Source organism: Calypte anna, chromosome 7 (assembly GCF_003957555.1).
Source record: "Calypte anna isolate BGI_N300 chromosome 7, bCalAnn1_v1.p, whole genome shotgun sequence".
Classification (NCBI taxonomy): Eukaryota; Metazoa; Chordata; class Aves; order Apodiformes; family Trochilidae; genus Calypte; species Calypte anna.
In genome coordinates, this window is record NC_044253.1 from 6,009,781 (window position 1) to 6,028,683 (window position 18,903).

The 18,903-nt window shown below is 42.7% G+C and overlaps 1 protein-coding gene across 1 annotated transcript in view; it reads right to left on the reverse strand.

Annotated features, from left to right (window-relative positions):
- Positions 1-10,672: 10,672 nt before the first annotated feature.
- The window catches only part of THSD7B (thrombospondin type 1 domain containing 7B), a 271,583-nt gene continuing 263,352 nt past the window's right edge, over positions 10,673-18,903 (reverse strand). Inside the window, exons 25-28 of the mRNA XM_030454359.1 lie at positions 17,979-18,061; positions 16,001-16,193; positions 12,490-12,577; positions 10,673-10,754 (exon numbers count right to left, since the gene is read on the reverse strand). Coding sequence (XP_030310219.1) covers positions 10,673-10,754; positions 12,490-12,577; positions 16,001-16,193; positions 17,979-18,061 — 446 coding nt within the window. The remainder of the gene's footprint in view (positions 10,755-12,489; positions 12,578-16,000; positions 16,194-17,978; positions 18,062-18,903) is intronic.

The following is an 18,903-nucleotide window of genomic DNA, read 5'->3' on the forward strand; positions in this document are numbered from 1 at the left end:
TGGGAAGCCAATTTTTTTTTTAAAGCCAAGCCCTTCAGGAGAGCATGCAAAACCTCAGAGCCAAGGCTCTGTGTGGAATCCTGCCTTGAGGCAGAGCAAAGAGGCTCCTGACTTCCCCATCCCCTGGAACAGACTTGCCAAACTGGAGCTGGAGCTGGGTTTCATTGAGTGTGGGTATTCCCTCCCTTTTTTTTTTTTTCTTTCAATGCTTACCAGAGTTCAGGGAATCAGAATGAATTTTCATTCACCTCACATTGGGTTTGTTGCAGTGCATTTTTTTAATTCACTCCTTTAGCTAACATCATATAGACCTCAACACTCACTGCAGCTCAATCTGATTTATTACTGCTTAATACTTTTATAGAGTTCAATTGTTCACTAACACAGAACAGTCCCTGCATTCCCATGATGTGCAGAACTGCCAGATGAGTGAGGTGGTGGACACTGAGGAGCACTGGAGCTGACCAAGATGATGTGCTCAGGGCAGTCACATTTCCTACTGTGGGAAGCTTCCCTACCTGACACCAGCATGGGACAGGTTTTTATTTCAATTGAGTGAATATAGCAGTTAAAAAAAAAAAATCACAGGGAGATTTATGCTCTTTGTTCTGTGCCATTACCCAGCCATTTTTTGCTAAAGCATGGAATGTTTAATCCAGTTGTCTCCCTTGTATTTATAGGTAGTGCAGATACAGTCATTTTTCTGTTCTCTAAAAATAAACACTTCCCACACGGAGAAGTGGTTATCACAATGTGAGCACATTTGACTCAGTAAGGGCACTCGGATTGCACTCTATTAGCACAGCCATTTTTCCATCAGTTCCCAAATGGAACAGAAGCCAAGGCAATATGGATGCACACAATACACTTGTCAGAGAAACACCTAGAGAAAAGAAAAATAAATCCAGTCTGCCCCACTCTACAAACTGCCCCATTGCCCTCATTACTGGCTGCAGCACAAAGGCCACCACGGACATCTGCTGCTCCCTTGAAATGGCACCACCAGCTTTAGCCATTTAATGACTCATACTGTCACTGCATCTGGCTCTGGGAAAAGTGTAACCCAGGGAAGGGAGAGCCATCTGAGAGAGTCAGCATGACAGGGAGGTGAGCAGCAAAATCTCTCCCTGAGCTAAAGGAGGGAGCAAGCAGCTGGAAGCTGAGTTGCGGTTCCCTTCTGATCCTGCAAACGCTTAAAAATATGCCTACAGTTACACCTGTAAAGTAGCCACACTGGAATTATTGACTGGAGGAAGTGTTGGAGTAAAAATGGAAAAAGAAAAAATTGCCAGTGAAGACCCATCCATGTGAGGACCTCTCCCTGAGGGCCCAGGGCCAGCCACAAAATGAGCAGCACTAAGAGGTGCCAATGACCATGCTGTGCTGGCAATTCTGCACCATAGTTATAGATGGGTGCCTTGTATCCAGCCCGTGCAGTGCTGCAGAGCCTCTAGGTGAATTTATTTTGCTTCATTTTATGTATCAGAGGCAAACCTCTTCTTTCAAACATTAAAAATGTCATATTGGAGAGGGAGGAAAAAAAATTGTTGTTGGGTGACCAGCACTCTGGGTGCTCAGCCCTTGTCCTGCTCACATGGGGAAGATGGGTGCTCTGGGGAGCTGCTCGAGTATCAAGGGTCTGATCCCTGGTGATACCAAACCATCAAGACTATCAGTTTCACTAAAAGCAACACACTATCCTTAAAATGAACCCAGTTTTCCACCACATACCTGCTGGACGAGTCCCCCCGGGCCAGCTCCGCTTTGTTCAGGTGGCAGCAGAGGAGCAGACACCAGCTCTGTATTTTTTGCAGCCAAGGTCTCCTTTCAGCTGGGAAGCAAATGAACTCCTTAGGCAAGGAGGACATCGTGTCTCTGCAGAAGAGATTTCTGGGCCCATTGATGGAAATTGGTCATTTGATGAAGTAATTCAGAAGCGAGGCCCCGCGCCCGCCGCTGCACTGAGCTGACATTTCAGCTCTCTCCCAGCCCTGCTGCAATAAATGGAGCTGTCAGGGCAGAGCACATCATTTCATTTTCATTCAAGCACCTATTCAATATTCATCACGTTGTAGGGGGACATTTTTATGTCGGGAAAAACACAAGTGCACTCCTGAAATGACTCAAGGGCAATAATGAATAAATTGTCTTTAAGCCTGTATAAGGGATGCTGAAGTCACAAACAAGGCATAAAATAATATGGAGCTGGAAAGTGCTTTTTCTTTATTAGGTTTATCAAAGTAAAACCAGGCTGGCAAGCTTGTTCTACCAAGAAAATGGATGTGGTAAAAAAAGGAAATGAAAATTCTGATCCATATTCATTGTTTATGTGTAAGCAAGGGAGAAAAAAAATCTCCACTTTAATTTTTTTTCTTTTTTTTTCTTTAGAAAGCTGACCTGAAGTTTTACCTCCCCCCCATCTCCCCCCAAAAAAGAAAAAGAAAAAAAAAAAAAAAAAAAAGAGAGAATCCAATCAGTGAAGCAAACCAAAATCAAAGATGAATAGAAACAACAAACAGCAGAAAAGGCCAGAAAACATGTCTAATATTAAACAAAATGCAAAGTGCAGAACATGTCTGACAGCCCCATGCAGTACATCCAGGCACTCATGGGTATCTTAACAGGGACATTTCTCCTCTGAAGCCTCAGCACTGGCCCTGCCAATGCCACTGCTGGCCCCAGCCCATGGCCAGCAGCCACCAGTCCCTGCAGAGCAATGGGGCTCATAGCCAAACACACCATGAGTTTGGCTTTTCTGTTTAAATCAGGTTTTAACACCATTCTGGCAGCAGTTTCCCAAAGCTGTACCCATGGCCCAGTTGTACACATGAATCAAAGCCTGATTATTGCCCAGGTTAAGCAGAGCCTCACGCCATGGGCAGCAGAGGTCTAAGGGAGAAGAGATCTGGTGGCTACCTGGGAGGGTTCTTAAAGCCTGCCTGTGCTCAGGTGTGTGTTTTCCCTTTCTACAGCCTTGAAAAATGAACACATTTTCCTCTCTAAGGCACCAAGAGGACAAATAAGTTTGAAGCAAACCTGGTATCCTGCAGCTGAGACCTGGGAGGGAGCTGGTCTTCCAGCCAGGACCACATCCCCCCTGCTCTGGGCTGCAACACTCCTCTTTTCAGTTCAAATTTCAGAGTATTTGTTGTTTGTTTTTTCCTCAACATCCACTTCCCAGGCTTGTGTGATTAGGTGAGACAGACAGCTCTCTGGTTTTGAGAGTTGTGACTTCCTGGCTGTCACACTGATGGACCTAAGATGATGAAGAGTAAAACCACTGGCATTATATGGGAAAAAAGCCCAACAAAAAACACCACCTCAAATTTTTCATTATTTGGGAGCCCCATGCCTCATGACTTGTGAGCAGGGCTGTAAATCCAGCCAGTCTTATGGCTTCTGTGAAAGGGAAATCATAACTGTGTGCAGTGGAGACTGCAGAGGGGATCCAGCAGACTCATCTCAACAGCTCCTCTTTTATAAACTGTCCTGCCAGTACATCAATAATACTGCTCAACTTCATAAAACTGAAGATTGAGGGGGTTTTGTTGGTTTAGGGATTTTTTTTTGGTCACAGCTGATTCATGTGGCATGTATAGGACTGAGAAAGGAACAGGAGTTTGATCCTTTCAGCCTTTCTTCAGCCTATTGAGTGGGATGAGCAGATTTGATTCCTTTCCCTCAAATCTGCCCTTATCTCCATGGGCTCACCAGCACTGATTTTTGTGGACAAAGCTTGGTGGGACGGGGAAATCATGGCAGCCCCTACTCCTCTAAAACCCACAGAATTACTGGAGAGCTGTTCATGTAAATATGCTCTCTTTCCACAGTGGTTTTAATGACAAATTGGGTGAAGTCTCACTTGGCATGAAGCAAATAAAACAGTAAATGTTTCCAGTTACCATTTTGCAGTAACTGTGAGATGCCACATCTGCATTACAGCTTCTCATCTCAGTTCAGCCTTTAACAGTCCCCATATTGCATCCAGTATATGACATGATCACTTTCTGCTAGTTCTGCTGGTTCTGCTGGTACATGATTACAGTAGTTTCTCTACTGGAGAAGCAGGAATCTTGTGATGGTTCCCAGCAATGAGAAACCTGCCCAGATGCCAGTGCTGCCACAACAGGGTGCAGGAGTTGGTTATGGGTTAGACCCCTGATAGCTTTGTATCTCTGGTGCTCCCAAGCCCCTTGTGCAGACACCATTCCAACAGAAACCAGCCAAGAGATATAAAACCCCATTTTCTCCACTCCAGGACAGTCAGATACTGGAAGATGAAGTGTTTTGCCTGGTTAAAAAAGTGGTGTGGTGCTCTTAGAGGGAACAACAGATTTCTCAGTTGCTCTGGCATGACCTGTTTCTGCTGTGACTTTTCCTGGCAGTCCCCCAGTGTTGTCTGTCACCAGGACAGACAGCTCAGACACACTGAGAATGTGTTTCTTACACCTCTCAAAAGAAACACTTCACTTGGAGCAGCCGAACCACAAGCAGTCACTGGTGCTGCAGTCAGGCCACAGTCTCCACAAGTTCTACAAGGGGTATGGTGGAAGGAAAAAACAACTGTGTCATAGAGAAATCTCTTCTCCTAAGTCCTGTTTTGGATCACTTACCCGAGGACAAGGCTTCCATCAGAGAAAAGACTTAAACCATCCACTACAAACAAGGAAAGCACTGCTGTCAACTTTCTGCATTTTTTTTTCTCAAAGAATGGATGACGATAGGGAAGATTTAAAGCTCTGTAGCATCCCATCATTGAAACAATCCTGGATTCCCATCCTCAGGTAGACCCCAACTATCCATCTGAATAAATTTGCATACACTTGGTTTATCCAACACACACAAGCCAAGACATTTAATTCAAAAAGCAGCAGAAGAGCAGCCCCAGATCACATTTCTCATGGTATGCTTGCATCCTTTTCTGGTCTAAGTTACCAATTGGTGGGATGTCCTTCTATACTTTCATCACAGATTTAAAGTGACCAGCAACCATAGAATTATTTTGTTTGCAGAAGACTTTTAAGCTCATTAAGTCCATCTGTTAACCCAGCACTGCCAAACCCACCACTGAACCATGTCCCTCAGCACCACATCTACACACCTTATAAACATCTCCAGGGATGGTGACCCCGCCATTGCTCTGGGCAGTCTCTTCCAACATAAAAGGCAGCATCAGACTGTGCAATTCAGTCACTTAATTTGCCATAAGAGGTGTGTCAAGATTGGTGAATTAATCTTTGCAAAGGGCATTGAAGGTGGAAAACTCTAGGGAAATACAGGTGATAATCTAAAATTATCTGATCATCTCAGAGCAAAGACAGTAGGCATCATTTACAGTCTTTGGATCAGAACCATTCCTCAGAAAAAAAGATTTTTCCTGATGCTGCAATAGTGTTGGAGGGATACTACTTGCTCATTCATTCCTTCTAACCCCAGTTTCAGAACACAGTGACCAAAAGCCAAGTTGCAACAGAGAGAGGAAACATCAAATTGTTCCTTGGCCTAATCCTGCTGCAGTACCAGAGTACCAATGGCAGCAGCCTGGAAACACCATTTCTGGGTTGCATACACTCAGACAGTTCTGCAGAAGAGCTACTCAAAGCCTGCTCACCTGGAGTAGGAGCCAGATTGAAAAAAAAAATAAATTAAAAATTACAAATGTCATCTTCCTCATCTACAAAATTAATGCTTGATGCTCCACTCCTTCCATGTAACCATTGAAAGATTCTTCACTGTTATTATGTCTGAAGAGTTTTTTTCCAAATGTGATATTGGCGTGAAACTACCACAATACTCCTAGCCTGCAGGTGAACTTTAATAAAGCAGAGGAGAAAATTAATGTTATTCCTTATCAGATGAAATTGAATCTGATTTTGCATTCCATCAAAACATCTCTTCACAGACAGGGTAAATCCCACAAATTGCTTTAACCCAGGAATCTGCCTAGAGTCCATTTCTCTCCACTGCTGTAACAAAGCATGTAATCAAACTAAATGAGCATAATTACCAATGAATGCAAATGGGGGGTTTTTGGATTCTTTTTCCCAGACATTTCATACGTGACCATTTTACCATGATTCTACACTGAAAAACAAGAGTAAACTGAGTTAGACTGGATGATAGAAGGACATAAATTAAAAATTCACACAGCAAACACCTCATAGCCATGATTCCCATCGTAACTGTTCATCCAAATCTATTCTTTTCTCCCCAGATGTTAATGTAACCCAATCACTAAGAATGGATAAACATTTCAAGGGACAGAGAGGTCAGGCAGATTCACAGCTAGGCAGATTCACAGCCAGGCAGATTCACTGCCAGGATCTCCTTCATTTCTCTCTACCAGGTAGGACCAAGAAATCACTGTGCATAATTCCACTTACTGAATGGTTCAGGTGGATTCCTCGTTGGTTTTTTTTTTGGTTTTTTTTTTTTTACATGTTTCTAACCTGAGTTATCCCAGGGGTCAGGCAGACATCTTCAGAGCAATCTCCCAGGCTGTACAGCTTAGAGGAATCACAGGAGATTCCCTTCATCTCCCAGGCCTGACAGGCCGAGAAGGCAGGGACCGTGCTAGGCATCCTGAGTGGGATGGAGTCACAGCACGACAGCTCCACGGGCACAGCCAGCAGCAGGAGTTGTGTCAGCAGTTTAAGTGACAGTAACAGAGTCACCTGTCAGGTCACAGTGCCAGGAACCAAGTAACAGATGCATCCTGATGGCACGGAAGGGGATGCACACAGATACATCTTCATAAAGATAACATAAATCAAGCTCCTGTCCAGGGCAGGCGTATGGCAAGCTGGAAGATGTGGAAGTTAATTCATTTAAATTACATTTTAAACCAGACAGACCCATAATCTGTCCTGAGGTATGTTAATACATCAGGTATCCTGATCCACCTTTCAGAATGAATTAGGTAATTTCTTTCCCCACATTAGTACATGCCAGATGAAAACAAGCCCCAAGATTATATTTAAACAGCATTTCTCCTTCCATTTGTAAATGTGAATTAAGTTACATATTTGAAGTCTTTCAAGAAGCCAGCTATGCCACGTTAGCAGCAAATGACCTGATCTCTAATGGTAACTTCACACTTAGCAGGAGTAATCCAAACTGGAAGTGCTCAACTGACTACTTTTTATTCCCCAAGATAATATTTTCTTCATTTCCTGGTACAACTGGCCGTGAATGATACAAGCCCAAGCTAATTTACAAGTCTTTAGCTATGTTGTCTTGTAAGAATTTTTACACTACTCTGCTTCCAGAGCAAGGAGCAATCTTCTTTCTCGAGTGACACTTCTGGTGTGGTTCCTGGAGGGAAGAGGAGTCCAGCTGGGACCCAGTCCTCCTAACATGAATGCTCCCCAAGACTTCAAGATACTACTGCAGGAAAAATGTCATTTGATGCTAAAAACCTCATAGAACAGCCCAGATGTTGGCAGTGTCTGGGTACAATGAGACACATGGACACGGTACCTGTCCACACAAATAACCACTCAACCATCATAACCAAAATTGCAGGTGTGCAGCACTTCATTACCTCTTGACACTTTGTTTTCTGTGGTGTCTTGCTTCAGTTGCTGCTGTTTTGGTTTACTGTTGCATGTTAGAGGGGCTGAAAGGAGTAGAGAAAATGCCACAGAAGACAGCTCTCAAAAAAAAATAGAAGTAGGAAACACCCAGCTGTGGCCACAGAAATCTAATGTTGGAAACAAGAGATGACAAGATGCACTCTTTCATCATCTGGTTATTAACCACCAACAGACAGAGGGACAGAGCATTTTGCAAACTCTTCACCCACAGATGCTTTCACTCACCATCTCATAGGTGTCTGACTGGGATGCCCCAGTATGGGAATTACCTTCCTGAATGGGACAAAGGTTCATCACCTGTCTTCAGCAGGGGCCAACCCCAGCTTCTTCAGCATGAAGGTTAGAAACTGCAAAGAGGCAAAATTGGGAGAATTCACCTTTCCATGTCATGGTTCACTTTGGACTCCAAAAGGCAGGAACCTGCTCCAGTGCTACCACGGGACGCTGGGGATCCCTCCCAGCAGAACGCCCAGGCTCTGACAAACAGCAGTAACACATCTGGTTCCTTTTGTTGCATTTTGTTGCATTATGCTGCATCTGCAGCCTCAGAGACATTACAAGGCCACCAGCTCCTCAGTCCAATCTTACAGCTTCATTCAATACCAAATTATCTAATACCCACAATTACACCGTGACATTTGAATCCCTGTGTGGTCCATATGAGGAGGGAGCCATATGAGGAGGGGGGACACGAGACTGATGTCCAAAGTTTTCCTTTCCACTTGATTGCATTTCATTTTACCAAGCCAAAGAGCTGCACCTATTCCCTGCAGGGCATTAGTGGGTGGTGTCACCTCTGCAGCAGATGTTGTCCCTTGGCCCCACACAGCCCACAGCTCCACAGGCAGCACCCAGCCCCAAAATCACCCACAGATGGTCCCTTTGGAGACCCTGAGGACATTTGGCCATGGAGTCAAATACATGGCTGTGGGGAGGCCACCAAACTGAAGCAAAACCTCAGATCCATCACATTGTGCTCTGCTGCACCTGAAGCTCCTCACTTCCCACCATCTCCTGCACTACATATCATGGTTTGGACTGGGAATTATCCCAGTGTTGAGGGCAATGAGCACATGTTGTAGTTTTTTGTGATTATTACACATTATGTGGCTTTATGAACAGCGTCTTTAACTGAGTTTATTCCTGCATTACTCAGAGAGTACCATTCTACTCACATTGTATCTCAGAGAAATAATAAATTAAGACCAGGCAGTATTCTTAATAGCACCAGTTCATTATTTCCCTTGTAACTCTAACCCTATACATGCTACTCAAAGGTCTGGTACAGGGCACTTTTCAAAAAGACTTAAGGCCCCCAGTGTTACTGTGGAGCACCAGATCCATTTTTTTATACCATGCTTATATCTCTAAGGTAGAAAGTAGGGCCAGCAGAACATCTTCAGGGACAGAAATAACTGAGACTATTCCACCATCCCCTTTTTGTTTTGTTTTTTAATGCAGGAAGAGGAACATGGATCCCTGACCTTGAGGACACAATTCCATCTTCATCTGATGCTGCCAGAGAAACCCTGGATGGGTGGGATCCTGACCTGGGGAAGGAAACCTATCTACAACTCCATCATTTTTTCAATGAAGCCATAATATTCAGATCACTTTACAAAGCTGTGAATAGCAAAACAGCAAGATGAGCATTGATTGACTTCTGCCCTGGTTCTACCCTTCTCATGGGATGAATTGCTCTGAAGTAACCATGGACTGAGAGGGGGCAGACAGGTGCTAGGCTGGTAAAAATTCTGTTTTTTTTCTTTTCTTCCTAATTATTGGAATAAGCAGCAGCACTGAGCTAAAATTAAGACCAAGCATTCTCCAAATCTGCATTTTTTCTCTCACTTTGTGCTTGTCTACAATACTTCTTCCACTAATCACTGCAGCACAAAATATGCCAGAATTGCTTGAAATCCGAGGCCAATCTCAGACACAGTAAAAAAACTAATAACAAATACTGTTTACAAACATTTAATTCAACATACCAGAGGCAATTATCTCGCTCTCTCTAGCATTTTATTTGCTTATAAATACAAGTCAATACCACAAGATGGCACTTTCCCACTTGCAACACACACTATTATAAACACTTACCCTCTTCAAACGTTCCCAGATGTTTACAACTGTAACATCTCAGTGGCTTCAGAACGTTTTAAAAAGCAAGACCTTCTACAAACTGCATTTGTGTTTGATGTATTATTAAATGAGGTCAGGTAATTAAATTCAAAATAAGAATTTATAAATATTTCAGATAAGAAAATTTAAATACAAAAGCAGAGTTTGTATTAATTAAACTGAATAACAATTTAAACTGGCCATAATGTATCTACATGGTTTAATTTAATTTAAAATACTTTTTTAAACAATCAAATCTTCCAGCCATTCATCAAAACACCTATCTACTCAACTGTTTTAAAAATATTATTGGTTAAGAAACCACCTATGCTTTTCATAACAATCCTTATTCTGTCCTGTAGGTGGAAATGAAGCAAAATCATATCCCAGACTAGAAAACAGGATAAGAAGGAAGAAGCTTTAGAAAGCCTGGTAACTTCAGACACTTCAACTCATTCTTCCTTGCTCTTCTCAAAATACATGATCTGGTTTTGAAGTCTTTGAACGAAATGTAAGCACTAGAAAACTCATTGTTGAAATATGTGAGGAATAAAGAACCCTGCACTAATATAGTGCATAATGATGCTGTGTCAAACTTGTCATTTACAGTAAATGTCACATTTTCCTCAGGATTGTCATGCCTTTTGTTGTTGTTGTTTTTGCTAATTCCTTTTGACGTCTGTAGATTCTCTCTCTTTTATTTTTTTTTTAAATTCCCATTGCTCAACAGGAAGAGGTGTATTTTCTGGTCTCCTCAGAAAAGTTTCACAAGATCCAAGTCTTTAATTCCATTTTCTTTTAATAAAGTGGTGGCAAATTTTTAAGCTCGCAATACTTCTGTTCTGCCCGGTATAATTACACATCAGGAGATTCCTCAAAAAACTGAGAAGTCGAAGAGTTCCAAAAAAGAAAGCAGTTAAGGCAGTTGATGTCTACATTTGGATTTCTTTTTTATGTTACATATCAATATCTCCATCATAGGCTAAGGTCAGAGGCTTCTGCTGTGGAGGTGTGCTTTGATGCTGCTTGGTTTTTTTGCTGCAAGAAAAAAGATTGCAGGGGGAAAAAATTATAAGTATACAGAGCTCAGAAACATCATCAAAACCCAAACTTCAAGAGAAAAATCAACTTTCCACATGGGCTATTTCACTTGATTCTGGAGCACAGTGACTACTCCCAGAATAAACCATCTGGCCCTGCTCTGGTGCTGCTCCCTGTGTGGTAGGGACATGGGGGCAGCCAACTCTGCTCTTCACCTAGAGAGGAAATAAAGTGTATTTGTCTCCCATGGCTTCCCACGGATGACAAAACAAGGAACACCTTGCAGAAAAATTGAAACATGAACCATCTCAGATGTGGGATGTTCTCATTTTTCACTTTGGCACAATATTGAAACAACAATAATTATTATTGAGAAATACACTTCCTCACCAGCCTTGGAGTGATGGAGAACTATGCAACTACTTCAAAAATCCTCTGTATGCTCCACTGTGGAGCCACAGAGAAATCTCAGCTACAACACTTGGAAAATAAGGAAGCTGCAACTCCTAGGCAGCATCCAAATGCTGCTGTTTTGATTGAAGAGAGGGACCAAGAGAAAGACTGAGAGAATAAAGTGATTTTGGTTGAACAGGCCAAGGTTGTGACTCTCTGGTTGCCTGCCCTCCTCTGACAGTGCTCGGGGAAACTGCACCATTCATGTTTGTAAATCCTCAGTCACCTCCCTGGTCCTCAGGGACAGCTGTGGGCAGTGCAGGACACAGGGACACTGCTCCCTTCCAGTCCTCAAGGACACATCAATGGCATCACTTTTCCAACCAGAGAACACAACAACCATCAACACAACCCCAGCCAGGGCTGCTCTGGAGGAGGGCAGACATCTCCCTGTCAGTGAAGCCCATCACCAGTGCCTTACTGGTGCAGACCAGGGCTTCAGTATACCTGGCACCCTATTGCTAACAGCTGCTGGTAACAGCAGCTTTAGGCACAGGGTCTCTTTCCACCTAATGTATTCACTGGAAAAACCTATTTAGGGATTTTCTGAGCTGGAACATACAGCCAGAAATCCACAATTAACACCAAGAGACCCCATCTCCTGTGAACTGTTATGCCATCCTTGAATCCATTTATCTTCCTGGCATGCAGAGTCCTCGGCAGCAGTAAGCTCAGAAGGTAATAATGCATTGTGTGAAAAAGAAAATCTTTTGTTTATTTTAAATGATCATTTCGTCAGATGCCTCCTACTTCTTATATTGTGGGAAATAAAAATTCCCTAGTGTCCTTTTCTACTCCATTCAGGATTTCATAGATCTCTATTGTATTCCCACGACAAACATAATTTTCCAACTGAATGCCTCTATTCTATTTAGTCCTTCCTTGAGCAGAAGCCAGCTCCTCCAGCCAGCCAGCCTCCTTGCCTTGTTTCAGGTTTCCTTTTTTTTTTTTTTTTTAAAAAAAAGAACACAATAAAAAGCCCTTTCTAATCCCAGCAGAGGTCTGAATAAATATAAGGGCCTATTGATAATAAAATAATTCTTTCCCTCCACGACCACCACACTTCTTCGTGATTACCCCAGGTAGCATTTACAATTTGGAGAGTTTAAAATGACTTCAAGGTAGAGGCCAAATGAAGGCAGTTAAGTAAGCCAAACTCCATCCTTCCCAAAAGCCTTGAAGATTAAATCTGTGCAACACAGCATTATGATATATGTTGCATTGTTTAAATAAAAGCAAACTACCTTCTATTCAAGGACAAAATACATGTTATACTCACCACATCAGGTAGGATGTAAAAATCAGGCAAACTATGATGAGGAACCCACCAGCTGATGCTCCATATACCCAAATCTTCAGTTTCCCATCTGTTGGAAGATGAGGAAAAAGGACAGAGGGAAAAAGAGAATAAAAATAAGAGGTTAAGAGGTTAAAAAAAAAAGAAAAGAAAACACACAGCAAAATCAGTAGCATCATTGATGGGAAACACAGCCAGGACCGGCAAGGAATCATCTATAAAATTCACTTTTTTTTTTTTTTTTTTTTTTTTTTTGGAAAAAAAAAAGGATTCCTATAAAAATCAATAATTTTAAAGATAAAATCTAGACTTTGGTAAGGAGTGTAGATTTTCCTCAATGAAAACTGAAAATGAACTCTTCATCTCCACTCAACCCCTCCCCTGGCTCAGTACCTGCAGCTCACCATGAGCAGCCTGGGCTCAGGGTGCAGCACAAGAAACACAATCTGGCCCCTGCTTGGCCCTGGAAAGGAGCAGGGGCAGGAGATGTTTGCAGTACAATTGCTCAGCAGCTCCTGTGGCTGCTCCATCAAAGGCTGCTCAATGTTGAGCTGACCCAGTTAGGAAAGTAGGTAACACCTGATATATTTAAAAGAGGGCTGAGAAGGGATGGGATTGTTCTCTGTAAATACTTGGGGGTCAGCTGGGGTAAACACCAGCAAGCACAAGTGAACAATCTACTTAGAGCACAAAAATGCTTGGGCAACAAATGGGAATAAATGAAGCTTAGAATAAAAACAAGAATATGCTTTATCCTAGTAAGAGGGATAAAGTTGGGCAAGAGCTTTCTGGTAGGGCCACAAGCAGGAGACAGAACAGGCTGTAGGACAAGGTGAGGCTCTTGATAGGGCTGCAGGAGTGGCAATGACAGCAGAACTCACCCTGTGCCCTCACAGGAACCCCTCCATGCACACATGTGCTTGAACATGCTGAACATTTCCTTCTGATAGACAGTCCTCAAACACCTTATTTAGCCAGGTCTTTAATTCCAAGCTTTGCATTAATAACAATAATATTTTTTAGAGATCATCATTTCTGCTTTTTTGCTCCATCCTGGCTGCACACCTTTCACAGTAGGGAGAAGTGAGGGTATTTTTCCAGGAGCTGATTCTCATCAGCAGAGCTGGTGATGGATACTGAGGCAGGAACACAAACTGCACCATGCCCAGGGACAGGGTTTGGCAGAGCCCATTTCAAACTCAGTCACACAAGTGGGGTGTTACTTCCCAGGACAATCACTGAGCCTGTTTTACATTTCATGTTTGAATGATGAATTTTTTCAAAGGGAAACATATGTATGGAATCACATTCTTTCTGTTTGTTTTTGCTGTTTTGTTTCTTTTCTTGCAGGCTTTGTGGAAAGGCTGAGTATCTCTCACAGATTTTTTTCCTTGAAACTCTCATGTTAGAAGAGCTCCATTTTTCAGGTCTGGGTTCTTGTTTGGGGTTTGTGAGGTTTTTTTGCTGAAGTCTGAGTATGAAATTTATTGGCCTCTCAGCTGGAGATGGGCGAGAAACATTTAGTAGTCCTGCAAAGGGACTGTCACAGTCACAAAAAGGAATGCCTGCTAGGAAGGCAGCTGTGCTCTCCATCCTCAACACAAAGGCAGCAGACCATGTCATCCAGCAGTTTACACAACACTATTTAAATTGCCTCTCCACTTGGAAAAAGTTTCTGTACCTGACCTCTGGCCCCCCAGAGTCTGGTAAAGAAAGGAAAAACACAGCCTGACTCAAAATCGGTTCTGTGCACTCCTGCAGAGCATTTAAAAAGAACAAAAACATCAGCCTCATTAAATCACAATAAAAGCTGTGTTCCAAACTGCAACCAGGAAGAGAAATCAGAAATTAACTGGAGAAAGGCACGTGTGCTTTTACTGAGAGATACAGGTTCTTACATGTACACAACTGTCAAGGAGTAGGGGACTGAAGGGTGATAAGTGCTGTCCAGAATTCACCAGAAGCCTGATATCAGGAGTGTAACTGGGAGGTAACAGTGGCTTCCTGGCTCAGCTAGCAGTAATTATTGCAAGCCCTCAGACTAGTAAGCCTGACAGCATGTTTAAGGGAAGTAATTACATATTTTGTCAAGAAATAAGACAAAAGGGAGTGATTTGAAGAGCAGCAGCCTTAAACTGTGGTCTGAAGGGCACGTACAGCCTGGAGAGCTATCTGCAGGATGCTGTGGGGTTGGTGATCAATTGGCACACATGGAACATGTTTACTCCTTTCCATGTATTGTTTCTGTAACATTTCTGCCCTAAAATGAAATAGCACCATGCTCCCTAGTCCCTGTTTCTGTCTCCCTGTCCCTGGGGGTGAACTGGCTCTCAGCTGCTGCCCCAGAAGCTTTGAACATTGACCTGGAGGGGACTGCAGCCCCCACCTACAACTCACTCCCTTTTTCCAACCTCACAAAAGTACCAGGTGAAGAGATGACACCTAACTAAAGCAGCCTACAGAGGGCTAGGGGTGCTGAAAAAAAGGCAATTAACCCCAAACCTGGGCCTCAGAGTGATGGTGAATGATGCAGGCTTCTGAATGTTGGGTTTGACTAACTTTAAAAGGCTTGGGACTGAGCTCTATTAGCTCAGAGACTGTCAATGCAAAGGTTAACTACTGTATGCAAATCAAATATGTAAATGTAACATTCAAAGTGGGATCACATATATCAGACAGAATTACAGCTCCCCGAATCCTGCCACAGAACCTTTTGTTGCCTGTTGTCTGAAGACTCAGGTTCATTACAAACTAATAATAATAATAATAGGAAACAAATGCAATGTCAAGTAACAGAAGGGGGAGAAGACCTGAAGTATTTTTGAAAACACAGAGAATCAATGTGTTTCAATAAACTCTGAGTTGCCTGACACCTCCCCCTCCCGCTTTAAAGTCCTATTTGCCTTTTAGAAGTTTATTTTGACCAAATTAATCTGGCAAAATAACAGTCAATGTGGTAATCATCTATTACAGCTACAGCACCAGTCCTGTGGATCAGTCTGGGCACACCCAGTGCCAACTGGGAAGCATTTTATGGTGTGGAAGTCAATTTTCTCTTTACCAGTTAAAACTCCAAGCTCTATCTACCCCACTTTTTTCATTTACTTTGGAAACATAACAAGAAACAACCAATGTGGTCTTTAATGAAATCTTAAGCACTTTCTACTCTGAATCTCCTGAAGTGCTGGTGATCAATATCTTTCTTGGTCCAAACATATTACTTCAAGAAACATAATCAGATAATAGTTCTAAGCATCCCCCTAAATCATATATGAGTATAATTTTGCAAATCTTTGCTATCTCTCAACATAAGAGATTCTGATTACTCCGTACAGACACAAAGGAATGAAAGATGGCGTGGTAGTCAGAAAGAGGGAGGCTGCTCTGCAGCTCCCAGACACTATCTCTGATGCTATGATCTACAAAGCTTGTATCTTTTTTCTACACAAAAATTGTAAAGACAATTTATTCCATTCATATTTAAGTTTTTCACCTGGATTAAAAGGTTGAATAGACCATCCTTTGAAAATGTCATGCATTTTTGAGTTGACAGGTTTATTTTTTCCAGCTATGGTCTTAACATCAGCTTTCTTATCTTCCAAACCTGGTACCTTCATGCAGTAATCCAGGAAACCATCTGAGCTCATTATTTCTGTATATCCTCGCTCACAACCGCAGACTCCTCTCTAGGTAAATAAAAGGGAATTCAGCATTAAAAAGCATTCAATTGCATCCCCTTTCAGAGCAGTGCAAGCTGCAGGCAAACTAAGAAGAAACTTGCAGGCACATCCCATACATGACACTTCACCACCAAACAAGCCAGCAACCAGTGCCTGCCAACCAATTCCAGTTCCAACAGCCAAAATATATTAAGGGAATTGGCTGAGAGTCATTAATTACAGAGAAATCCAACACAGCACATTTTCCTCCTAAAGGGCTTAATATCAGGCATCTGGGGCTTGATCCAAACCCCTCTTTTCAATAACAATTTTCCCACTGACTCTGCTGGGCATTAGAATAGATGGACAAGAAACAATCCCACTACAGACCCCAACCTTCCCCACCTATTTCCATTCCAGTGTTTCCCAAGGCTCTCTAAGATCAAGATTTCTCTCTTATGGACAAAGTTCCTTCAAGGTTTTTTCTTAGAAGTCTATGATTCACTTAATAGATACTCCATTTTCTTTCTTAAAGCTTTAAACAGATTTCTACTTTAAAACAGGTTTTTTTTTTCTTTACTAATGATAATTGCAATGCTTGTCTGAGGGTCTCTCCATTATAATCCAAACAGGCAATCAATTTACAGTCTCTGTGATAAGAATCAAACTCAGATGTCAGTTTTGGGGCCACAACATCCCCCACTTGTAGACAGACATGATTTTGAGCTTTTCTTGGACAAAAGGTGAAGTCTCAAGAGTTTTCATAGCTAACAAATTCATGCTTATCCATCAGTTTTATACATCTGTAGACTCTGAGCAGTCTCACAACCACCTTCACAGCCACAGTCAGTTGCCTGTGAGCTACTTTCCAGTGGTAACTCCTCAGCTGAAGCTGGGAGCTGTGGAGGCTATTTTCAAAATATAAATACCTAAACCCCCAGCTGCTCCTGGCTACTTTAAATGTTTTGGATTTTATACTCCATCACAGCACTGATGTGGATAAGACATTTTGGGAAGCTCTGGCTCTGGAGTTGGTTACTGCAGGAAGGGACATTCATAGAATCGTCAAGGTTGGAAAAGACCTCTAAGATCACTGAGTCCAACTGTGCACCCTACAACCCCTAATTTGCCATCTCTGGGCTTGTGTTTGTTCAGAGGCAAGCAAGTGGCAGTGACTCCACTATTCAGCAAGTGCTGCAGATGCTCAACATTTCAGCATAAAAGGTCCCTGCTTGAGAAGGCAGTGGGAGCCTTGAGAAGGCAGGCTCAAGAAGGGGATGGTGGGACCATGCTGCTACACCTTCCCTATGGAGGAGTAGGAGAGGACAACTCTTACCTCCTTTCCTACAGAACTGTTAAGCACTCCATTTTCTACAGGACAGTAGTAAAACTTTCAATGAAAATCAAGCCAAGAGCTTCCCAATCCCCTCCACAGAACAAAACCACGCTTGTAACACCACAGAAATACTCTATCCATGGAAGAGGCTGCCCAGAGAGGTTGTGGAGTCTCCTTTAGAGATTTTCAAGATCAATCTGGATGAGTTCCTGTGTGGCCTGCCCTAGATGATCCTGGTTTGGCAGGGTGGTTGGACTGGATGATCTCCAGAGCTCCCTTCCATTCTAGGATTCTACAATCACTGGTGCAGTTTTACAGTTTCCCTGCAGACTGAAATTCCCACAACTTCCTCGAGGTGGTACCATGGACACGCTGAACTATTTTTAGGTTCTTGGAATGCATTTAAGGTACAGAGGCTGAGTGGGTAGGTTTGGCAGTGTTAATGTCTCCAGTGGCACTCTGCAGTGAGAAGTTACCTGTGTGCAGAAGGAGAAGGGCTTCGTGCACGCCGGGCTGCAGCGCCGGATCTCCGTGGGTTTTGTCCCAAGGGAACACCCACCTGTGGAAAAAAAACACTGAGTGCTTCAAGGACACTGCCTGAAAAAAAGCTTTTGACCTGGATCACAGCAGTGCAAGAAGAGCTCGCTTGCTTATTTTATATAGTTAAATACTAGTCTACTGAGCACATTAACATAATATCTGCAGGCATTGCAGTAATTAATTTGCCTTAACAAGTCAGGGAATTATTATCATACCCATCTTGTTAATGGAGAACAGAGATATACAGATTTAAGCAATTTGCCACGGGCCACATAGGAAGTTGGGGACAGAATCAGGAATTAGATGCAGATCTTCTGTGTCCTCATTAATGTCTTATCTACATAAAAAGACATAATCCACAAAACGCCTTTGCCCATCCTCACTTGGGGAAGTCTGTGTTTCTATAGGAATAAAACATGTTAATGAGTTCTTAACTACTTGACAACCTTTGCACATAAAACTTTTATTATCTTAACCAGTCATTATAAATAGAACAAGGGAAGAACAACTGCATTTTGGTTTCTACTCTCTCCTCATCCACCCTGTGCACACTGAGAGATCTTGCAGATGTGCAAGCCCTGCTGCCTTTGCCAAGCTCTTGTGGAGATTCAAAGTGCTGACCACAAACTTTCCTTTTCATCCTGTACAGGCAGAATTTGGAGGTCACAGCAACAGCAGGAATCTCACAGTTTGAGCAGTTTGAGATTCCTGTGTGTTGAATACAAGAGGTACAGAAGGGTACAGAAGAGGTCTCTACCAGGCATGTGATGTTCTCTTCTGTTTTCCACAGCTACAGGAAGGTTGTGTAGAAGCCAGCCCAGGGAGCCCTTTCAGGGTACATCCACTCATTTCCTCCTGTGC